General features: G+C 33.2%; 3 protein-coding genes across 4 annotated transcripts; 2 read left to right on the top strand and 1 right to left on the bottom strand.

The window, feature by feature from the left end:
• Positions 1 to 4748: 4748 nt before the first annotated feature.
• On the bottom strand, positions 4749 to 12116 carry LOC139494705 (uncharacterized). Of its 2 annotated transcripts, none has more exons than XM_071282885.1 (4): positions 12028 to 12116; positions 9538 to 9623; positions 6438 to 6575; positions 4749 to 5809 (listed from the first exon to the last, which is right to left on the bottom strand). In XM_071282885.1, the coding sequence occupies exons 2-4, from the start codon at positions 9553 to 9555 to the stop codon at positions 4802 to 4804; spliced, it is 1164 nt and encodes a 387-aa protein (XP_071138986.1). In that variant the 5' UTR covers positions 9556 to 9623; positions 12028 to 12116; the 3' UTR covers positions 4749 to 4801. The 2 variants fall into 2 exon arrangements, with proteins under 2 accessions (XP_071138986.1, XP_071138987.1); XM_071282886.1 differs by having other exon boundaries at positions 9538 to 9604; positions 12028 to 12070.
• Positions 9617 to 10210, top strand: LOC139494084 (sex-determining region Y protein-like). Its single transcript, XM_071282257.1, has 3 exons — positions 9617 to 9693; positions 9782 to 9936; positions 10065 to 10210. Exons 1-3 carry the CDS (start codon positions 9617 to 9619, stop codon positions 10208 to 10210), a joined length of 378 nt encoding a protein of 125 aa, XP_071138358.1.
• Positions 12117 to 12134: 18 nt separating the features above from the next.
• LOC139494706 (uncharacterized) lies at positions 12135 to 24637 on the top strand. Its single transcript, XM_071282887.1, has 3 exons — positions 12135 to 12441; positions 18764 to 18896; positions 21894 to 24637. The coding sequence occupies exons 2-3, from the start codon at positions 18765 to 18767 to the stop codon at positions 22818 to 22820; spliced, it is 1059 nt and encodes a 352-aa protein (XP_071138988.1). The 5' UTR covers positions 12135 to 12441; position 18764; the 3' UTR covers positions 22821 to 24637.
• Positions 24638 to 24705: the final 68 nt, after the last annotated feature.

Genomic DNA, 24705 nt, shown 5'->3' on the forward strand with positions numbered 1-24705 from the left:
TGGAGGTTCACTCACTGCAATAAGACATGACCTGCTTCAATCACGCTTCAGTGATTCCCAATATAACAACCAAATCTTTCATACGAATGGGGCGGTGCTGGATCGTCTATAGAATCTATGTACAATGTACGAAGCATCCAATTCTACCTTCTGAAGCTTTAAGTACTGTAAATTCAGTAATTATTGCGATGTTTTTATTATTGCATAAAATGCAACAGGGTTGTAATCACAATAATTTAAAGTCACATTTAATATGAAAGTGTTTATATGAATTGAACAGGATTTTTCTCAATATCGTAAAAAATAAAATCGAATTTAAGTCTAAAATGACAAAATCGCAAGAATAAAAGCACGCAATAATTTCTGAAATTACAGTAGTTAAAGAAATTACAGAAGTAAAAAAAAAATGAAATGATTTTAAGCGTTCATGGAAAGTTCAAATATTTTAGGCATTAGAAATCTTCAACTTTATCCACATAAAATATATTTTAATAATTTTTTTGTTTTAAAACATAGTAACAATTCATAATCAATATCTGCAATAATTTAAAATCTCATGTTAACATATCATACTTACGTACAAAATATGAATGTAATCTCAATGTATAGAAGATTTGACTTTTAATACTGCGTATCATTGGAAAGGACAATCATTGGAAAGGACAAGGTTCAATTTAGGCTTAGGGAGCTACCATTTGATTTTTATGGGGGGGGGGGGGGGTGAAAAATTTGGTCCTGCTTTTTTTTTAGTTGTAATCCCTGTCCTGCCTTTTTATTTTTTACTCTATTCGGTCCTGCCTTTTTTTTACTAGTTTATCCTGACTTTTTTACGCAAATTGTCATATCCTGCCTTTTTTTTTTACCAAGTTGCTCATCCTGCCTTTTTTTTTTTTTAAATAAAAACTCCTGTCCTGCCTATTTTTTTCAAATTTCATCCTAGCCCCCCCATAAAAATCAAATGGTAGCTCCCTTACTAGTATAGCCTTGAATTTCAACTTTATCAAAATATTTCAAATAGCCATGATTTTGTTCTTAAATAGATCTATCACTTTCCAAAAAAAAAATCCAAAATCTCAATAAAGTACCTCCTTTAGTTTAGCATGAACTATTCAACTAAGTAATTACAAATTAAATCAAGAAAATAAAGAAATTAAATTACATTGTATATAAATAAAAGACAAATATTTGGTAATTCATAAACATTATTAAGATGAAAGTACAATTACAATCTTTAAAAATGATGCACTACAAAGATTTCCACAATAAATAATAGGTACATGTACTTAGGGAGCTACCACTTGATTTTTATGGGAGGGCTAGGATGAAAAATTTTGTCCTGCCTTTTTTTTTACCAAAATTGTTGTCCTGAACTTTTTTTTTTGCAAGTGTCTCATCCTGCCTTTTTTTTTTACTCAAAACTCCTGTCCTGCCTATTTTTTTCAAATTTCATCCTAGCCCCCCCATAAAAATCAAATGGTAGCTCCCTTAGAAAATATGATTGATCCTAGCCCCAGAGTGATTGTTTTAAAAACAGGACAAACATTTTGTAAAACAAGAATGTACGTGTACATAGTACATGGATGCCCCACTCAATCTATCATTTTCTATGTTCAGTAAAACGTGAAATCATGGCCAAACTATAAATTGGCATACAAATTAGGAACATCATATCATAGAAAACATGTGTACTAAGTTTAAAGTTGATTGGAATTTAACTTCATTTAAAATTATCTTGACTTAAAAAAATTTAACCTGAAGCAATGCAGATGAGCAGACTGACACAGACTGAAAAACGTTGGGGCGTAAAAAATTGAAATACAGGTAAAGCTATACACAATTGTGCATTAATGAGATCTTTTTTCCAACTGACATAAAAATAAACCAACCAATTATAAATTGGAAAGAAAAAAATCATGAGTTAAAATACATGTACCTAGTGATATAGACTGAGACATGCATAACAAACAATTTCAAGAGTATTAAAACAACATTTAAAAGAAATCTTACAGAGATTCAAAATATTTTAATGGGCCAATTATGGCAGCCATAAGGGATTATGTTATTGTAATCATTCATAACAAAATTAATGCATACAATTTGGGGCCCATTATAGCTTGTTGTTCTGTGTGAGCCGTGTTGAAGGCCGTACATTGACCTATAATGGTTTACTTTTTTAAAATTGTTATTTGGATGGAGAGTGGTCTCATTGGCACTCACACCACATCTTCCTATATCTATATACAATTAAAATCAATGATTAATAAAATGGAGAATGAAAATAAGGAATGTGTTAAAGAGCAGTGACAGATCTAAGGGATTAGGGGTATGAACCATTGAACATCGCCCTTCTTTTTTTTTTAAGATCAATGCTTTTGATTGGGAACAAATGATTGGAATCCCCTATTCAAAATGGCTTCATCCGCCCCTGAAGAGATAACAATGATAAGCTATAAAGAAATGACAAAAAGAACCTAAATGTTAACATAATGTTCCCGTAAATAAGATACACAATATCCAAATAACCACATATATCAATTTGTTGTACTAATTACACAATAGTTTACCTTACATTAAAACCATCATTTATTCACATCATATACATGTATAGGCCTACAATGTAGTAGATTCATTTTTTTGTTGTAAAATACTGATTTTTGTGAGTTTTGTAAGGACAGGTAAACCTCAGTTTTAATTTTCAACAAATAACAAATTTTTGTTTTAGATTTGTATATATGCAGATCCAAAGATTAGCAAAACCACAGAATCAAATATCCACAAAAATACAAGTTTTCCTCCATCAGAAGAATCATAACCCACAGAAATAAAAAAAAATCCACATTCATATATAACATACAATTCAATGGCACAAGACAATGCAACATGCTGGCAAGAAAATTTTGAAGAAAAAATAATCTGTTTATACATGAATACTGTATATTGGTTATCATAATGTCTAATTTTACTTACTTTCACCAAAGAAAAAATTGCCACATTTGCCGATCATAAAACATTCCTTGCATCATGATAAATCTAAAATCTTAAAAAATATTGTCAAAAAGTGGAAATTAAATTCAACATTCTTTTGCAATTCAATTCTTTATTGCCCAATATACAAAAAACAATGGTAGTTTTTTTTTCTATCAATGACTTTAGAATCAAAATACTTAAAAAAAATTTTAACAAAATTTGTCTCTTGTTTTTAAAACTATTACCATGATAACATATAAAAAATCCAGATCTAAGTACAGTGAAACCTGACTAAACCGAATCCTGCATAAACCGAAAACCTGTATTTATAAACCAAATAAAATTGAGAATGGAAATGGGGAATGTGCCAAAGAGACAACAACCCGACCATAGAAAAAAACAACAGCAGAAGGTCACCAACAGGTCTTCAATGTAGCGAAAAATTCCCACACCAGGAGGCGTTCTTCAGCTGGCCCCTAAACAAATATATACTAGTTCAAATATAAACATGTTCTTAAGCACCGTCATATCAAATTGTATGCATTGTGAACCTGATAAAACCGAAAATCGGCCAAAACCAAACAAACCTGAAGTCCCGTAGAGGTTCGGTTTAAACAGGTGTCACTGTACTGTAATAACAAAAAGTACAGAAAATATCAGATAATTTTATAGAAAACTAACAGTAAATGAAAAATTTGCAAATAAGAGCAAAACATTATTAATTAGCCACTTCGGACATGTCAGAAACTGACCGCTTTTTGGAAATTTTAGTACAAATGTAAAATAAAACAAAACAAACAAGACAATAAACAAACAAATACACATATACTTACAATAAAACACTGTAGAAATATTTATTGGATTTCATTAAGATGATTAACAGCAATTATAAGCTAGCTGTGATATTATTTCAATTTAATAAATTGATGTACCATAATCAGCCATGTATAGTACGCAGTTATGTATCACAAACAAAATTGTGAAAAAAGTCTTGTAAAAAAATGTTGAAAGATTTGTTGTAGTTCAGCTTGTGATGTTTAGATTCTACCAATGCATCTAGTGTGAAATTTCTCTTCTCTAGACAGTACAATTTGCAATTTTTCTGTCCATAGATTAGGAAATATCACAAGGATCTGGAATCTGGATAGGGTTAATTCAGTATGCAGAACAGAGAATAATGGGCAGAAAGTGCAGAATATAATTGGCAAACAAATAAAGAAAAATGGACTGAAAGAATAATGGGGGTCTCATTGGGGGGTTCCGATCCCGGATCCCGCTTACTGTTTTGTCAGATTCCCGTATCCCGCTTACTGTTTTGTCAGATTCCCGTATCCCGCTTACACTTGTACGTAAGCAATTCTCATTTTTTTTGTCATTTCCCGGGTCCCGCTAGACCTCATTTCCAGTTTTCACGACACAATAATTTGACTTTCACGTGTCACGCTTACAAAAAATCGGCAATCCTGCGTCACGCTTAGACCCCAATGATACCCACAATAATGACTAGAGAATAATGGGGTGATAAAATATAAAGGCAATACTCAACAGTATACATTGGTTAAGAATTAGAGAAAAATTCAAACACATTTAATTGACCATTAAACTTGTAAAAATTTGTTAACAGACAATGTCAGAAACATATTAAGTTCATCATTTGGGGCATTTTTATTCCTCCGTAACCCCCTAAAACTAGATATTTCAGCACCCCGTTATTTTTCCCCCCTATTTCCTTGTTTCTTACATTTTGACCCTTCTTTCTCTATTTCCCTCATTATTCTCTATTCTGTAAACTTCATGTATCTAGACCCTCATACATGTACACTTTTCAATATGTTCATGATGTTACAATCTTTCCATTTGCATCTAAATGTATAGGTTCCTCGGGAAGATTGTCTAATCGAGGATCCCACTCCATCACTAATGGATCTGTATTTTTAAGTGTCTTTGCAAAATGTAATCCTTTCTCCTTCCAATTTATCGTCATGCCAGCATTTTTGGGGAAGTTGGGATAAAGTGTCCTTTCTTTTTTACTATATGCATAGAAAATGTGCCACATAGTCCACATACTATCTGTTTTCCCCTGTTTTAAAAAAGTTTTATACCACCCTGTTGGTAATATTCCAGGAACATAAGGCTGAAAGCTTGTATTTTTACGTGCTTCTGCAAACCATCGTTGAAATTCTATCCAATTCTCTTTCTTCGGTGAAAATCCCCATGAACCAACAATGGGATACAAGAAGACTACATGATTGTCTGGTGCGTGGAGATTGCCACCCGCTCCACCATGTTTAATGCTGATACCTTGCAATGAATAACCATTCACTTCTGGTCGATTGTCGTAACGAGCGTGGACTTTTTTCAAATAACGGTAGAAAAATGGCGACACAGTTATATCATCTTCAAAGATAACAGCAATTTCTTTACTATCAGCTGTTGGTTGCCAAGTATCAATCCACTGCCCATATATACCAACGTGCTTATCCTGTTGGTGAACTGTTTTGAAACCTTTTTCAAAGGAAAAATTTCGTGCGGTATCAAAAGTCTTTTTATCTATAACGCCATCCTTTGACCTATCCACCCAAATTTCAAGGACAACTCTGTCATCTAGGTAATCTACATTGTTCAAAGATTTCAACAATCGAAGCATAGACTCTGCCCTATTGTACGTGATGACCATTATTCTTAAATGAACTTCTGTTACTCTTGGTGGATGAATGTAATCATTGCTTGTATCTCCTTTCATCTCCCATGGTCGAGGTTTAAGTGTGGAATATGGCAAATTCTTCGCAACTGGAGGCGGTCCTATGTTATATTTGTCTGTAAATGGTTTGACAGGTCCCCTCTGTAAAATACAAACAGTAAAATATACCACTGAAATCTTTTATTATTATAGATCAATCATGTGCAAAAAATTTCAATTTTGCATGTAGAGTGGACCCCAGTGAACACATTAACCACAAAAGTTCTTTGGTTGCTGTGAAACTAATCTGGGTAAAGCAGTTTAAAATAGGTCATTTTGACCAAAATTCAGATTTTCGACAATTTCTGACTTCAGCTGGACCTGCAAAGGGAAGTGGTCGTTTCCTAGGCGAATTTCAATAGTACCATGATCAATATAGTTTTAAGCCCGTGGGATAAAACTATTTTTTTAGCAGTTTTAGGCCTCTGGAAATTGTGTGACAGACATGGAAGGGAGGCCCACCCTTTTGAAAATCCCAGTTTTATCAGATTTCAATTTTCAAAGTGCGTATTTGAGCTTTAAACTGAGAAACAAGACAATAAATGGTGTTAGATTGAAGATTTAGGTTACATGCATACATTTTTAAATTAATGTCATAAAGATGACCTCCAAAAATATTGGAGAGCAATTGGAGCCAATTAACACTATAGTTTGGGTTAAGCCGTAATATAAACCGCCCCTGCAAGGTAAGGGTAAAGATAAACACATTATTCTATAATAATAAACTTACAAATTCCATATGTGGTTCTCCATCACTGAACAAATGGAAATTTAATATGTTCCAATCATAGTTTACGAACTGTAGAACAAACAAAGCTATAAACAACCACAATGCAACACACGCAGTAGACGGTCCATTTCTTCTCCTCTGTAATAAAAGAACAAACAAAGCTATAAACAACCACAATGCAACACACGCAGTAGACGGTCCATTTCTTCTCCTCTGTAATAAAAGAACAAACAAAGCTATAAACAACCACAATGCAACACACGCAGTAGACGGTCCATTTCTTCTCCTCTGTAATAAAAGAACAAACAAAGCTATAAACAAACACAGAGCAACACACGCAGCAGACGGTCCATTTCTTCTCCTCTAAAATAAAAGAACAAACAAAGCTATAAACAACCACAGAGCAACACACGCAGCAGACGGTCCATTTCTTCTCCTCTAAAATAAAAGAACAAACAAAGCTATAAACAAACACAGAGCAACACACGCAGCAGACGGTCCATTTCTTCTCCTCTAAAATAAAAGAACAAACAAAGCTATAAACAAACACAGAGCAACACATGCAGTAGACGGTCCATTTCTTCTCCTCTAAAATAAAAGAACAAACAAAGCTATAAACAACCACAATGCAACACACACAGCAGACGGTTCATTTCTTCTCCTCTAAAATAAAAGATCAAATAAAGCTATAAACAACCACAGAGCAACACACGCAGCAGACGGTCCATTTCTTCTCTAAATTAAAAGAACAAACAAATCTATAAACAACCACAGAGCAACACACGCAGCAGACGGTCCATTTCTTCTCCTCAAAAATAAATGAACAAACAAAGCTATAAACAACCACAGAGCAACACACGCAGCAGACGGTCCATTTCTTCTCCTCAAAAATAAAATAACAAACAAAGTTATAAACAACTACTAGCTACAATGTATTAAAACATTCAAACCTACTGGATTTATTTGCACCTGTCCTAAATCAGGAATTTGATGTTCAGTAGTTGTTGTTTGTTGATGTGTCCATAAGTGTTTCTCTTTTCTTGTTTTTTTTAATTTTATTAGACTCTTGGTTTTCCCGTTTTAATGGTTTTACACTAGTAAATTTTGGGGTCAATGTTCAGTGTGAGCCAAGGCTCCGTGTTGAAGGCCTATAACGGTTTACTCAAATTGTAGGTGCAACACATACTGTGGATTCATTAATATTCGTTGGATACCAATTTTCGTGGATTTCATTGGGACAGAAGAACCACGAATTCAAATGTTCAACGAATTACAAATTTTCTAAAGGAATGAATGTAGACTTTGCCATAACCACGAAATTAAATATCCACAAATATGTAAGTTTTCCTCAAACCACGAAAATTGGTACCCACGAAAATAAATGAATCCACAGTATATCATGAATTATGTCAGGGTCTAGATCAGTAGGAAGTTTTAATCCCTTGTCTTATTCATCTTTATTCATTACCCAATATGTTTTGAACCTTTATACACGTCACCATGATCACTAATAAACTTCTGAGCAGACTTTAGAGAGAACAATAACGTACAAAAATAACAACAAAAAAAAGCCAAATACTTATTAACTTTTAAATTTTTTATCTATAACTTTTTGAGAGGATAAATCAATATATGTAAGACTGAAACAATTTTTTTTTAATAGGTCATTAAACTGTTAACCGAGAAGACCTTGGAAACCTCTTATTTATTATTAAAATTAATCATAAATTTCAGTTGTCCAGGATATAATCCCCACTCATAGATTATAAACTAGTCAATTCTTAAGATTATTTCTAATAAACAAATTGTAATGTTTCAGAGCATCCTGTTACAAATATAAAGTGATCGTTGAGGTAGTTAGAATAAGTTGTCTTTATTCTTAATGCATTTTTGGAAATTCATGAAATTACATTTTATAGAAAATATAAACATACATGTAGTTAGGGATGACATCAAAAGTTCAATGTAGGATAAAAAACTTAATTCACATAGTTTTTTCACTGACCCCACCCCTACCCCCCCCCTAACCCCCCTCTTAACTTAATTTGGGGAAAATTGATTTACCAATAGGGATATATGTAAAAATCGATTTTAGATATTCAAAACTTGCAGAATTTTAACCCCCCCTCCCCCAAACCATTTGATTTAAGTTTTTAATCCTACATCGATCTTTTGATGTCGTCCCTTATCATTATCATTTTATAGTGGATTGGGAAACAAGTTATTACAACTTAAATTAATCCCTTTCAACTTTGAGGGTGTGAGTGCTGCCTAATGTAGCGGCATTAGCCTGCTCTTTTTCTAAAATCTACAAGAATGTCTTTTGCCTGCAAGATATTTTAATATATGTCTCTTAATATATGGGTTACCCATTTATCATCCCTTCGGACGGACTACCATAGGTTCTCAAGACCATACTTGCAAATGGTGCAAAACGTGTCCTACGGAACTATCCAGACCACTATTAGAATGACCAAATTAATGAACGCAGTCAGCCAAAACTTAGATTTAAACATAATCTTAGCATCATTTAAAGGTAATTTAACTTCGTACTTTATTTGGCCTTTTTAACTTTGTAATGATTATATATTCTATATTCTGTTGCATCCATAATCTGCACCCAGTGATCCTTAGCCACTCGTCTCAGAGGTTTCTTGGACCTCAGTGGTCTTTGGTCCAGTATATGATCAATTAATACTGGTCCAATCAGTGTTTTAGCAGTCTTTTTAGATTAACATTATGAGTACGGTATTACAAAATTCCTACATCACATTGGTCATTTGGTCCAGTAATTGATGAAATTTTACTGAACTAAATATTTATTTCTTGACATTGCTGCATGTCTGACAAATCTTGGGAATGGATGTAGTCTGGTGGCACTACTAAAATTTCATTTGGATTAGTAAGTTTTACAAAACATTGCTTTGATAAAAAATCTACCGACAGTATAGCCTGTCAAGGTTGTTGATAACTTCCATTTCTTTGATCAATAAGAAAAATGTCTGAATATTTAACTTTGGACTAAGTACTATAACTTGTATAATTGAAAAAGATTTTGGTGAATGCAACCCTTCATAATTCATATTGCATCTGTACTTACCATAATGTCATTTATCATCACCAGATTCTGCTGACCAGGACCTAACACCACCTCATTCACTCATGTACTGCAATACAAAATGGTATCTACAAAAAATAAAGAAAACAAGAGTGTTATTCTTTATCCAAGATCTATGGAAATGCATTTATATTTTAAGTAGGGTACACTCCAGACTACTACATCAATTTTGTATTTTTTCCATAAAAAGTCTTAATCTTAAGGGTTCACTTTACATGCTCTAAAGACATGAAAGACAAAGACATGAAAGACAAAGACATGAAAGACAAAGACATGAAAGACAGAGACATGAAAGACAGAGACATGAAAGACAGAGACATGAAAGACAAAGACATGAAAGACAAATACATGAAAGACAAAGACATGAAAGACAGAGACATGAAAGACAGAGACATGAAAGACAAAGACATGAAAGACAAAGACATGAAAGACAGAGACATGAAAGACAGAGACATGAAAGACAGAGACATGAAAGACAAAGACATGAAAGACAAAGACATGAAAGACAGACATGAAAGACAGACATGAAAGACAGAGACATGAAAGACAGAGACATGAAAGACAGAGAGATGAAAGACAAAGACATGAAAGACAGAGACATGAAAGACAAAGACATGAAAAACAAAGACATGAAAGACAAAAGACAGAGACATGAAAGACAGAGACATGAAAGACAGAAACATGAAAGACAAAGACATGAAAGACAAAGACATGAAAGACAAAGACATGAAAGATAAAAAACAAAGACATAAAAGACAAAGACATGAAAGACAAAAGACAGAGACATGAAAGACAAAGACATGAAAGACAGAGACATGAAAGACAGAGACATGAAAGACAGAGACATGAAAGACAGACATGAAAGACAGAGACATGAAAGACAGAGACATGAAAGACAAAGACATGAAAGACAAAAGAGAAAGACATGAAAGACAGAGACATGAAAGACAGAGACATGAAAGACAGAGACATGAAAGACAAAGACATGAAAGTCAGAGACATGAAAGACAGAGACATGAAAGACAAAGATATGAAAGACAAAGACAAAGACATGAAAGACAAAGACATTAAAGACAGAGAAAGACAAAGACATGAAAGACAAAGACATGAAAGACAAAGACATTAAAGACAGAGAAAGACAAAGACATGAAAGACAAAGACATGAAAGACAGAGACATGAAAGACAGAGACATGAAAGACAGAGACATGAAAGACAAAGACATGAAAGACAAAGACATGAAAGACAGAGACATGAAAAAACAGAGACATGAAAAACAGAGACATGAAAGACAGAGACATGAAAGACAAAGACATGAAAGACAAAGACATGAAAGAGAAGAAGCAAAGCACAATGCAAACTTTAATATGGTCGCTGATTTATGCAAATGATTGAAGGTCAATATGAATTTTTTTATTCCCAAAAACCACTTCTTTAAGTATCATTATTTTAATAACCCCCACTAATTTCAACACCCCAGAACAGTGAAATTTTTATTGCGAACAATTTACTTACTAGTTTATTACATAATCTGAAAGATACAATCTTGAACTTTACAGGAAAAATACTCCCACTGCTGGCAAAAATCTGTTAAGAAAGTACGGTTCGTTATGTAAAGGGGGTCTCATTGGGGGGTTCCGATCCCGGATCCCGCTTACTGTTTTGTCAGATTCCTGTATCTCGCTTACACTAGTACGTAAGCAATTCTCATTTTTTTGTCATATCCCGGGTCCCGCAAGACCTCATTTCCCATTTTCACGCCACAATAATTTGACTGTCACGTGTCACGCTTACAAAAAATCGGCAATCCCGTGTCACGCTTAGACCCCAATGAGACCCACTGTAAAGCCATTATTACAGGGATGATTCCAGGTGTTTTCAAATGGGTCCCTTGAACATCAAATTGGAAATTTTTTAAGCATAAAATCTAAGTCGAAATAACATTATTTTCCTGTAAAAACGGAAAATGTATATTATTAAGTTTAACCTGTACACTGGTGTTCATGTAAGTTGTAACAGTTTAAATAATTCTGGATGGGCTACTGTTATTACATGAATATCATTGAACATGATGCACTAGTCTATCATCTTAGCCATAGTCACCTAGGCTTATTACAAACACATATATTTCAGCTAACATAAACCACTGAAAAAATCATTCATCGGGTATTTTTTCAACAGAAGGTCATCTCTATAAATTTACCTTGATTCAAATTTCAAGGAAGGACGCGGGGTTTGTTACTGCGGGCAGACCATTGTCATCTTCATCATCATCATCATGTACATGTTTATAATTACAAACTTTACAAATAATATCCTTGACCTGCACAGTGTGAAAAACTGTGAATGATAAAACACTCAATTTGTCTGTCTCAATACTTTAGAAATATAAGGTGGTTAAAATGACGGTTAAAATTAGGGTGTGTTATATTTTGAAAAAAGCTGGAAGGCATCGCAGCTTGATTTACACTTACAACAATGAAGTAGAACCAGTTTGCGTTGTGTCAATTTATTGATGAAGGGAGGCGACTCAGTCAGAAATGACTAATAACGGAAACAAATCGGATTTTTCCGTTTTTCCGGATTTTGTTCTTAACAAAAAGTGTATAGGCCTTTCAAATCAAAGGAGCCTTGAATTATAAAAAGTAATTGATGTGTTAGATTTTCCACAAAAATGTTACTTGTAAGTTCCATTTTATTGTAACAATGAGCTGATTGTAATTAATATAATCAATGTTAAAATAATTAACTGGTACCTTTGTTGACCAGTATGATTTAGAAACCAGTTCAACCACGCTTCATTGACAACGAAAGGAGCATCACATACCTGTCCGAACCAAACCAACCAGAGGAAGATCAATGAAGCTACTTCTACATTAAATCAAAAGGTATAAGCGTTTTCATTGTTCTTTTGTTTATTTTATGTTCTAGTCATGAATCAATTATAATAATGTAAACAAATAAAGGTCTTTTCGCACACACGACAGGTATCGGGTGATTTCGCCCTACTTACATGTTCGCCCTGTCTCCGCTCGCACTGAGTTCGTTCGCCAGTAGAGTCCCTTTGCCATGGTTTCTTTCTCCCTAGTTTTGTTATCCCTGTCATGTAGCCGGTTCAGTTGTGTATAATTAGTATCATTTATTTTCCCTTTTATAACTTTGAAATTAACTTTATTCGATTCTCACTCGGGGGAATCCGGGTCGGTTCGCACCCATTCACGTTCGCACCCACTCATGTTTGCACCCACTCATGTTGGCCCCCTTTCACTTTCGTACCCTACATGTTCGCGCCCAATTTTAATTGGTTTTGTGTTCAAAAACTATAGCTTTGTAATCAAGTTTTGGCAAGCTTAAGTGTATTCTTATATTTGTTGTCATTGTCTCAAAATAAAGTGAGACAGCATTTTTTTTGTGTTGAATAAATCTTAATCATGTTTTGGATAGCTATATATATATAGTGTATTGTTAAAAAAAAATTAATCCTTTCTAAATAAAGTGGGATTCTGTCAACGTTTTATTTTGTGTTGAATTACTCTTCTGACATCTTGTTTTGTTAGTGTATTGCTATAACTTTGTTTCATGGACTTGTTTCAAAATAAAGTGAGATTCTGACTACGTTTTTTTTGTGTGTTGAATAAATTTAGTTATAATAGTGTATTGCTATATTTTATTGTTTCAGATCAAAGGGACCAAGCTGTTAAAATCAAATATCTTTTGTGTTTTTCATTTAAAATCTTGAATGTTTTACTTACACCAAAGCAATTTATAACAACAATCATGATTTTCCAATTATGAGAGGGGGGCTAGAGGGGGTCTCATCCCGATTTCCTGGTTTTAATATCAGAAAATCCCGAAATCCCGGACATATTTTGTAAAAATCCTGATCCCGATAAACAAGAAATCACCATTTATTTATTAAAGAGCTTGAGGTCCTCCACTGTTTTAGGTAACGAAAAGACACATCTGACACATCTTTTAAAGGAAGCTGTCCTGGTAAACTTTGAAAATTAAACCCTCTGAGTAATGTTGTTCTTAACTATATATTTGCTTTCCTGAATTTGTGCATTTTGAACAATATATTCAGTACGTACATTTTAAACACTATATTCAGTACGTTACGACATTTTAAACACGTCAAGTTGGGGTATTTGTTTTCTTCAAAATTGTAGAATGTCATAATTATTTTTATATGATATTCGATTATAGAGAAGACTGTGTCTGTGAAATTATCTGTGTAGTAAGGCCAAGAAAAAATACAGGTGTTTCAGGTAACACCTCCTAAAAAATTAGATAGGTAGGAAAGCAAAATTATTTTTTTTTCAAACGTTTTTGACTGGTTCATATGGAAGAAAAATTCTGACTTTATAAGTGCTTGTCCACATAACATCCAAAAAACTTTAGTTGTAGAGTTAGATTATAGGTACTTAAAATTGGGGTAGATATATTTAAGGGTAACGGAAACACATGTGTTTTCTTTTAGGTCTTACATAATCTTACTCTGATTGAAAATATCCAAATCATGTCTAACTTTTGGGAAGGGTTGTAAAGAGGCGTTATGTTCACGGACAAACACGAAATAAAATTCAAATTTCACGATGAATGAAAAATAAAAAAAATTGCTTGCACGTTGCCGTTTTTACCAATTTCACAGTGAAGCATGAACTCTTTTTACGGAAGGTTGAAATTAAAAATGGCAAAACACGTTGCACGAAAAAAAACCTTTACCACCCTCTTTGGGTATACTGATCCTCTAAATCAGAACGACACTAATACCAAGGAGATTAGACATTTATCATGAATTTTGGTTAGCATTTCATTCACGTACAGTGGATATTAAATATGGCACTGGCTACGGTTACTTTAAAAAAACGAGCAGAAAATAACAATAAGATCTGGATCTACTCAGTGTTTCTAGATGCGATTCTGATTGAAGTATTATGAAAATGGCACTTTTATCTGTCCAAGGTACAGTTTTATGTCAATCTCGTTATATTTCAACATAAAAATCCCGATTTCCCATGGCTAAAAACGTGGGTTTCCCGTATCCCGACGTTTTTCTATCCTGAATTCCCGATCTTTAAAAAAGGCAATCCCAATTTCCCGTTGCTAAAATCGGTCAATCCCAGCGTCCCGAAAATGGTCTCGCCCCCCCCCCCCCCCCCCCCCTAATTATTCAACTGGAATTTGAATTGAAATTGGGCGCGAACGAGTAGAGTGCGAACAGACCTTGGGTGCGAACAGACCTTGGGTGCGAACCGGCGGAACGTGTGAGGTGCGAAAGTGTATTGGGCGTGAATGAACCTGATACCCACTCGGGGGGCTTAAAAATTTCAGTACACCAGAAGGGAATCAGAAATATAACCTGATTAGTCAAGGATCCGGAAATTTTTTCACCTAATTTTTGTCATTTTCATTTAAATGTTGGTGCCCTTTTCAAAAAAAAATTGTCAAAATCTCATTACTGCATGAGTATGCTCATACTTGTAGCATCATAGCATCTATAGCATTTACTTCACGATTTATCCTTCCATTTTCCTAATATCGATCAAGAGCATTTAAGGGAAGGCAACAGTTTAAAAATGAAATGATTTTAATGACTCAAAATGATAATTTTCTCAGTCATCGCCTACGTTTCTTTTGATTCTGAAGTCGAAATTCAAACCGGAGAACAATTCTGAATAGCTGAAAAGTGATTAAATTATGAAGACAGTTGGTATGGAATTTTAATTTCTTTATAATATTAGTTCGGAGCTTGTGATTAATAGCCAGGTGTGAATTAAAAACACAGGTAAAGAGATAAGTGATCATTATAGCCAATAGCTCCCTGAGGCATTAATATAGTTATAAGGAGGGCCCCCATGCCAGGATTATAACACTTTACTGAAGTGAGAGTTTAATTGCATTATATCGATAACAAAACAAAAATGTGTTCAAAATGGCGATTTTGAAACTGGATCTTAAAGAAATGACCAAAATTACATGAATTATTTCTGTTGAAAAATAAAATTTGACCTAATTAAATCCCAATGAATCATTTAGGACTTTTGAGTTTCCAAATCGGTCATGTCTGGCATATATGACCGTTTCCGGACCCTTGCTGATAACCAATAGACAGGAAATACAATTGTTTAATTGCATAAGTAATCTCACATTCCTTGACTGTTGCGTGCCGGCATAGATCAGCAGGATTAGGGCAAATAATTACCTGGTGTGACACCGGACTGGGAGAGATGTCGCTAATACAATAAACAAAACGTAGCAATTTTACACAGAAGTCAGAGGGAATATACTCACAAATTTCTCGGAGAATTTAGGGAGGGATGTCAGAGTTTCCTGGTGTCACACCAAGAAAAAACTTGGTGTTTGGAGAGGGAAGCCTTTCGCGAAATCTGTACTGTAGTCCAAATAATTGTGTTCCTACGTAGGAAGGCGTCCCAGAAACAAATTAAAATAGCCTTGCCAGACGTCATAATTATTTGGACTAATGATAACTGTAACTAGAGGAATTTACCACCTTTACCAACTGGTACATACATACATCCATTGAATTTGACGACAGTCCGCACAAATAAAAAATATATAATAAGGACTAGTAGGGTTACAGAAACAAAAAAGGTTTTGGCCATGGATTCTGTTCCGCCTTGGTTGATTCAATCTTTGGTCGTTTCATCCATTTTATAACTTTATCACTATAAATATACTTAGCCAAGGCCAAGGATGTAATAACTATGATACGTCCTTGATTTAGCTAATCAAATAATCCAATTATCCAATTAAAAGAAACAAATGTCTCTGTACAATATAAACTGTTACAGTACAATTTTTGAAGCCCTTGAACAATTACATAAGATATTTGCACAATTATTTTTTTTGTTGAATCAATGCAAAGAAACATTCAACTCTAATAAAAAATTATGAACTAACCAGAGAAAAATCATTAAAGGCACATTTCTACATCTCAAAGCTAGATAAATTTAGGGATGGTAAAAACATTTTACTTAAATACAAGTACATTTTTTAAGAAAAGTAAGGGGACATTATTCAAACATTATTAAAATAATAATAAACATAACAAAATTTACTTATATATATATAGAAGTATATATTACATGTATTATTTACTTCTTCAAGAAAATAAAAATTACTTGTATGTAAGTAGTATCCCAGCTGACTGACAGTATTATTATAAAAAAAATCAAATACCTTTTTTTATCGATTATATGGCATAATAGACTATTTTTGAGGGAATGTAATTTACAACTTCAATCTAATTGAAAAAGAATAAACACATTTTAAACTTATTTTTGACAACTGTGTTATTTTCTAAGTCTAAAAACATGTTAAAAAATATTAACTTATATGGTAAGATCATGTTTTCCGACATTGTATGAGTTTGTACTACATGTATGATATGCATGCTTTGTTAATGATAATTGTGACATCACAATTATAGCATGAAAACCCATGGGACAACGATCATTAAATCGATTAATAACCCCATAATCATCCTATCCATTTTTGGTTCTATTTAAAAAAGAAAAGAAAAGGAAATTGTATCTCTTGAAATCTATATACATGTATAATAATGATAATAATAATAATAATTCTTTATTTAAAGAGGGTTACACAGTTAGCTGTAAAGCTAATCTTCCCTGAGGCCCTCATAAAATACAATGAAATATAACAAAGAATTACAAAATATCAAACAGACACACATACATGAATAATGAAATAAAAAATTGTTATGAAATATACAATTTTCAAAACAGGTAAAAGTTACAAATTCATATATGACATGTATAAGTATTGGCATCAACAATATCATAAGTTTGAGTAAGTGTGTGAAAATTATTATTCATATAAAAAAAACACACAGCTTCTTAATGTTCCATCAAGTAATTTTTTTAAATCTTTTTTGAATGAACTTGTACTTGAGGTTGATTTTTTCAGGGATATTGGTAAGTTATTCCATAAAATAGATCCTGAATATATAAAAGATTTCTTATAAAGCTCTGTTTTGGCTTTTGGAACTTGTAAATTTTTGCAAGAGGCATTTCTCAAACAATATTGGTTTATTTCTGGCATTTCTTTAAACTTTTCAGTGAGATATACAGGGGCATCATTCTTAAGGCATTTATGCATCAAAACCGATTTGTGGTATGAGATTCTGTTCTCTACTGTCATCCATCCAAGCTGTTTAAACAGTGGAGCTGATGATGAAAGTGGTTCAGCATCTAAAATAAGTCTTGCAGCCCTTTTTTGCAATTTTATTATTCTGACTAGATCATTTTTAGCACAACCATCTGTATAGCCTATAGATGGAATATATAGAGCTACATGAACCCATTTTAATATATTCAGATGCAGTTTTAAACAAGTTAAAAATGCATTTAAAATATAGTAACAAACCAAAGTTTTAACAATGAAAATGAAAAGTTTAGGCAATTGGACCTAGTTTTACAACAAATATACTTTATAAAAAAGAAGATGTGGTATGACTGCCAATGAGACAACTATCCACAAAAGACCAAAATGAAACAGACATTATGATTAATAACTTTAGGTCACCACATGGCCTTCAACAATGAGCAAAGCCCATTTGCAGTTTAAAGTTTTAAATCTCGTCTTGAACTTGCCCACTGGTGTAAATATGTCATGGATTTTGAGTTGTCTAACTTTAGTTTGCCGCAACCAAATGGTTTGAAACTTATACACAATGTTTATTACCACAGTCTGACAGAACACATAGTATGTATATGAAGTTGTATTTGAGTAGTGTCACTTTTACAATTCTTGAGTCAGTCTTCACGATGAACTGCTAAATCCACAGGCCTGGAGCTCAATGTTTGAAAAATTTTAGTTTAATTTAGAGTCTGTTGGCCTGTAGATATGATTTTTACAGGCCCGAGAGCAATTTTACAGGCCTGGGCTACCATTCAGCGTGAAGACTGTTGAGTTATCCCCCTTTAAAATGTTATATGTAATTAGCATGATGATGAGGTCCAGTGCATTCACTATTTAATTATATGTCATTCATATTGAACTGCAATACAAGGATTTTTTTTAATTTGGTTGCAGGTTTATATTTGTCAGCTATATGCACTGTGATATAGTGGCAGGGAGTGGACATTGAAACTCTGTTTTTTTTCTTTTTATTTATATGTTTAACATTATTTGTGCATCAAAAATCATGTCTACTTATAATTTCAGAATGGGTCTGATCAGAAAATTGAAATCATCATGGTTACCATCGTCTATATTCTTTGGCATGTTTTTATGTTGGTATATGTTACATCTGGTACATAACACTCCTGGTCGTGATCCTGATCCACACATTGATGAGGTATGATACTTATTACAATAAAAAAGGGGGAGGGGCAAACTGTTTCCTCGTTTATAATAAAGAATTTGTTCATATATACATTTTATATGTTAGTGAAAATATATATGTCATGTATGTATAGTAAAATTGAGAGTCTAAGAAAGAATACTCAGAAAACTTAAATATTTAAGTAAAATCATTAACCTCCTTAAAAAAAGGAAATTTTTCTATTATATATATGTATGCTTGCATATAAGTCAAAGGCAAACCAAAAAATCCAATATCCATGAACAAACAATTTTCAGTTGGAATCCCTAATTATTAAGCTTTCAGTGATATTGTTGTCTTTTTTTCAAAACTACATGTACCTCTACCCTTTTTTTTTGGAAAAATGCATCGTTTTTGGGTGAAATTGTGAAATTTTCAGACACATTTAACCGGAAAGGAACATTTGTGGGAGGGGAAAGAAACGGATACAATGACGGTATTTAATACATTGAAAACCATGTGTGTTATATACACCTTGATGATTCGAATCAGAATACCTGATCTCAAAAACGCTTTCATTATATCAAAGATAATAACATGAATACAAAATTTACGTATCATTACTACCGATGCCATTACTGTTTGGGAAAATGTACAACTTATTGGGAGGAATTTTAAGCCATTTTATTTGTAATTGGGAATTTTCTCTAGGGGAAAAAGCCGAATATCAGGGATAATTTAAGGCTAACAATATCACTGGCTTTAAATTCACATTTTTACAATTAAATCATGATTTATATATTAATAGCCTCAAGCTAGTCCAAATAATTATGACATCTGGCAAGGCAGAGACATATACATATATATGTCTCTGGGCAAGGCTATTTTAATTTTTTTCTTGGATGCCTTCCTGGGCGTCCCAGAAAAAAAATTAAGATAGCCTTGCCAGACGTCGTAATTATTTGGACTAGCCTCAAGCATGTCAAGTAAGCAAATTTAATATCCTGTTTAGTTTTTATACAACCGCAAAAAAGTTCAAATTTTGGGTGCGCCACATTTACAGTTCTTGAGTTGTAACCCTTTTTATACGACCGCAAAAATTAAAAGTTTTTTGGTCGTATATTGGTATAACATTGGCGTTGGTGTTGGTGTCGTCGTCCGAATACTTTTGGTCTTCGCACTATAACTTTAGTTTAAGTAAATAGAAATCTATGAAATTTAAACACAAGGTTTATGACCACAAAATGAAGGTTGGGATTGAATTTGGAAGTTTTGGTCCCAACAATTTAGGAATTAGGGGCCAAAAAGGGCCCAAATAAGCATTTTCTTTGTTTTCGCATTATAACTTTAGTTTAAGTAAATAGAAAACTATGAAATTTTGACACAAGGTTAATGACCACAAAAGGAAGGTTGGGATTGATTTTGGGAGTTTTTGTTCCAACTGTTTAGGAATTAGGGGCCAAAAAAGGGCCCAAATAAGCATTTTTTTTGGTTTTCGCACAATAACTTTAGTATAAGTAAATAGAAATCAATGAAATTGAAACAAGGTTTATGAATACAAAAGGAAGGTTGGGATTGATTTTGGGAGTTGAGATCCAAACAGTTTAGGAATTAAGGGCCAAAAAAGGGCCCAAATAAGCATTTTTCTTGGTTTTCACACCATAACTTTAGTATAAGTAAATAGAAATCTATGAAATTTAAACACAAGGTTTATGACCATAAAAGGAAGGTTTGGATTGATTTAAGGAGTTTTGGTCCCAACATTTTAGGAATAAGGGGCCCAAAGGGTCCATAATTAAACTGTGTTTGATTTCATCAAAATTCAATTGGGTGGGGTTCTTTGATATGCCGAATCTAACTGTGTATGTAGATTCTTAATTTTTGAAAATTAAATTTGTCAAATTGGTCTACATTAAGGTCCAAAGGGTCCAAAATTAAACTTAGTTTGATTTTAACAAAAATTGAATCCTTGGGGTTCTTTGACATGCTGCATCTAAAAATGTACCAGTTTCAAGTTTGTCCAAATCGGGTCCAAAATTATTATTTTAAGTATTGTGCAATAGCAAGAAATTTTCAATTGCACAGTATTCAGCAATAGCAAGAAATCTTCAGTTGCACAGTGCAATAGAAAGAAATGTTCAATTGCACAGTATTGTGCAATAGCAAGAAATCTTCAATTGCACAGTATTGTGCAATAGCAAGAAATATCTAATTGCACAATACGTATTGCACAAAAGCAAGAAATTTTCAATTGGAGTTATCTTTCTTTGTCCAGAACAGCAGTTGAATCAACTAAAATCATTGTTTTATACAATATACAATGTATATTCACTTTTACTACCAACTGATAAATTAAAACAATATTTACCATTCAGTGATAACAAGCACTTTTTTACATTTCAATATTTTATGATGTATTTAAATGAGTTGTTATTGTTGCAAATTCCATTAGAAATTTGAATTGAGATCAGTTTTGGAATAAGGGAAAGGGGATGTGAAAAAAAAATTGGTGTGGGGGGGGGGGGGGGGGGGTTTCAATTTTTCTCATTTCAAATTTCATAAATAAAATGAAAATTTCTTCAAACATTTTTTTGAGGATTAATATTCAACAGCATAATGAATTGCTCAAAGGCAAAAACAAAATTTAAGTTTATTAGACCACATTCATTCTGTGTCAGAAACCTATACTGTGTCAACTTTTTAATCACAATCCAAATTTAGAGCTGAACCTCCAGCTTGAATGTTGTGTCCATACTTGCCCCAACCGTTCAGGGTTCAACCTCTGCAGTCGTATAAAGCTGTGCCCTGCGGAGCATCTGGTTAAAGGGTAAAATGTTTTGAGAAACATAATTTGGAAAAAAAAGCTTTTCTTTTAAATAAAATTTCTAGTCATAATAGTTATCAAAGGTACCAGGATTATAATTTAGTATGCCAGACGCGCGTTTCTTCTACATAAGACTCATCAGTGACGTTCATATCAAAATATTTATAAAGCATAACACAGTAATTAATTTTGTATTTAAATTTCAGGTTAAAAACTTTCCAGTACTTTTTGACTCTGCGCCACAGTTAAGAATTATTGTTCTGACTTACAATAGGTCAAAATCATTAAAACGTTTATTTGAATCCTTACTGATGGCAGATTATGAAGGAGAAAGAGTAGTTTTAGATGTCTGGGTTGATCGCTCTATAAATGGTGAAGTTCACAATGAGACAGTTCAGGTTGCGAATAATTTACAGTTTGTACATGGAGAGAAAAATGTGTATGTTCGTGGCCAACAAGCTGGGATAACGAACCAATGGTTGAGAACTTGGAAATTATCGGATAACCCCCAGGAAATTTGTGTCATTCTTGAAGATGATTTAACAGTATCTCCAGTTTTTTATCGGTGGTTAAAATCGGTACATACAACTTACGAAAATGATGATAGAATCGGCGGATTTACACTTCAAGGAGTAGGTACAATTTATTCTGGACCAAGCGCACTTGAAAATGTAAATGTGTCAAAAAAGCATTTAACTTATTTGTATTCGATGCCAGGCAGTTGGGGTTTTTCACCGAAACTTAGCCAGTGGAAAGAATTTATAACTTGGTGGGAAAAGACTTCATTAGATAAAAGTTTTCATCCACTGGTTCCCAACAATCTAGCAACTGTATGGTATTCAGAAAATAGAAGACTGGGAAACGCTGGAAATATGTGGACCATGTGGTACATTTACTTTAATTGGAAATTTCATAAGTACGTACTGTATCCAAATATACAGCCAAAACACCAAGGTTTCAGTCACAACTGGCAGGAACCAGGGTTAAACCGTTACGGACATGCAGGATTACAGCCAACTGGGCCTCTTGTTGTAAAATGGTTGCCAGACTTTGATACTTTGCCTTCTTTACCTCCTATTGTATTAACAAATGGCACAGTCTTAAATGAATTGAATGGAAAAATGACTGTATAATGTTAAAGATTGGTTAAATTAATGTTAAATGATTTAGAATAACAGCTGTTCAATGTTCATCAATCATGTTAAGGAGGTAGACCTCTGTTAAGGGAAATAACTCTTAAAATCATCAGTACGTTTGTGTCAGCCATTTTCATAAATATGTTCTAAGCTTCTTGTATACATAGATTATTTCCAATCTGTTTCAGGTAAATGCTTAAAATTCATTGACAAAACTTGTCTTTTAAAAATGCATAACTGATTTTAAGAGTTATCTCCCTGAACCAAGGTCTACCCCCTTAAATGATTTAGAATAACAGCTGTTCAATGTTCATCGATCGGTGACAAATAGCTGTATAACGTTAAACACACCACCCTCCATGACAATCAAATAGTCCGTGCCAACATGGCCAAAGCCAAATGAGTCTTTTTTACTTATGAACATAGTATTTGGAGGTTGTAAAAGCATTTTCAAAAACCTGTTCTTAAAATTTTTTAATTTTGCATTGTAAAGTATCTTTTTTTAGGCCTCTGTTTTTCTGCAAAAATTTTGGTTGATGATATATGGAATCACTGAATTTTGACTAGAGCAGGCCCCTCTTAGGTAGTCAGTTGGCCCACACTTATGAAATTTTCTGGATCCACCACTGGAGCATGTTCAACTTGAGAGTTCTGATGACAATCATACTTTTTTACCGGTATATGTATCAAAGTTTTGAAGTCTTTAATTCTTTTGACCATATATGATCAGATGATTGAAAGGCTCATGACAAACTTATGATAATTAATAGTGTGGTACCAAACACCTTGACTAAAATTACTTTGCTTGTTTAATTTTGACAGTCATGACAGTATATTTACTTTGACCCTTTGACAAAATTATAAATTTTTTTAGAAAACTTGTACCACTCACTTTATTGGAAAATTTTCATTGTATATTAAGCAGTTTGAAAAACACTTATTTTGATGATGGAGAAGCTTTAACATTACCTGAACATAAGAATGTGATTATAACTTTCAGCTGATTTTTATGGAGTTATCTCCCTGAAGTGTGTTGTCATGTGTACCACTTTGATATACATGTGACATATATGTATTATTTGCCGGACAAATCAATTAAATTACCAGTGATGCAACTCATAGTATAATGATTATAAGGAACTACTTAAATTATAGAAAACAGTATTTAATTTTTTTTATATATTTATTTGCTCTCATTTTTTATTTAGACATATACAATGATGTATATTATATCACTGTATATCTTACATTTTTTTTTTTGAAACTCAATGTTTACATGGTTATTATTTTTTTTAAAGGATGAATTATTTATGTTTATGCATACATATTAAGGGATGACATCAAAAGTTCAATGAAGGATAAAAAACTTAATTCATATAGTTTTTTCACTCCCCTACCCCCCTCTCAACTTAATTTGGAAAAAATTGATTGACCAATAAGGATAAATGTAAAATCGATGTCAATTTAAACAAAACTTGCAGCAATTTGACCCCCCACCCCAAAACTATTTGAATTAAGTTTTTATGCCCCACCTACGATAGTAAGGGGCATTATGTTTTCTGGTTTGTGCGTCCGTTCGTCCGTCCGTCCGTCCGTCTGTCCCGCTTCAGGTTAAAGTTTTTGGTCAAGGTAGTTTTTGATGAAGTTGAAGTCCAATCAACTTCAAACTTAGTACACATGTTCCCTATGATATGATCATTCTAATTTTAATGCCAAATTAGAGTTTTTATCCCAATGTCACGGTCCACTGAACATAGAAAATGAAAGTGCGAGTGGGGCATTCGTGTACTGAGGACACATTCTTGTTTTATCCTTCATTGATTTTTTTATGTTGTCCCTAAATGACAATTGCTGGATTGATAGTATTATCATGAGGGCCCTC

The sequence above is a fragment of the Mytilus edulis genome, chromosome 11 (assembly GCF_963676685.1).
Source record: "Mytilus edulis chromosome 11, xbMytEdul2.2, whole genome shotgun sequence".
In the NCBI taxonomy this organism is placed as follows: domain Eukaryota; kingdom Metazoa; phylum Mollusca; class Bivalvia; order Mytilida; family Mytilidae; genus Mytilus; species Mytilus edulis.

Coding starts and splice junctions, on each gene's coding strand:
- LOC139494705 (XM_071282885.1), bottom strand. Junction 5,810..6,437: donor GAGAACCACATATGGAATTT/GTAAGTTTATTA, acceptor TGTATTTTACAG/AGGGGACCTGTCAAACCATT.
- LOC139494084 (XM_071282257.1), top strand. CDS start 9,617: ATGGTATCTACAAAAAATAAAGAAAACAAGAGTGTTATTCTTTATCCA. Junction 9,694..9,781: donor GAAATGCATTTATATTTTAA/GTAGGGTACACT, acceptor CATGCTCTAAAG/ACATGAAAGACAAAGACATG. Junction 9,937..10,064: donor ACATGAAAGACAGAGACATG/AAAGACAGAGAC, acceptor CATGAAAGACAG/ACATGAAAGACAGACATGAA.
- LOC139494706 (XM_071282887.1), top strand. CDS start 18,765: ATGGGTCTGATCAGAAAATTGAAATCATCATGGTTACCATCGTCTATA. Junction 18,897..21,893: donor CTGATCCACACATTGATGAG/GTATGATACTTA, acceptor TTTAAATTTCAG/GTTAAAAACTTTCCAGTACT.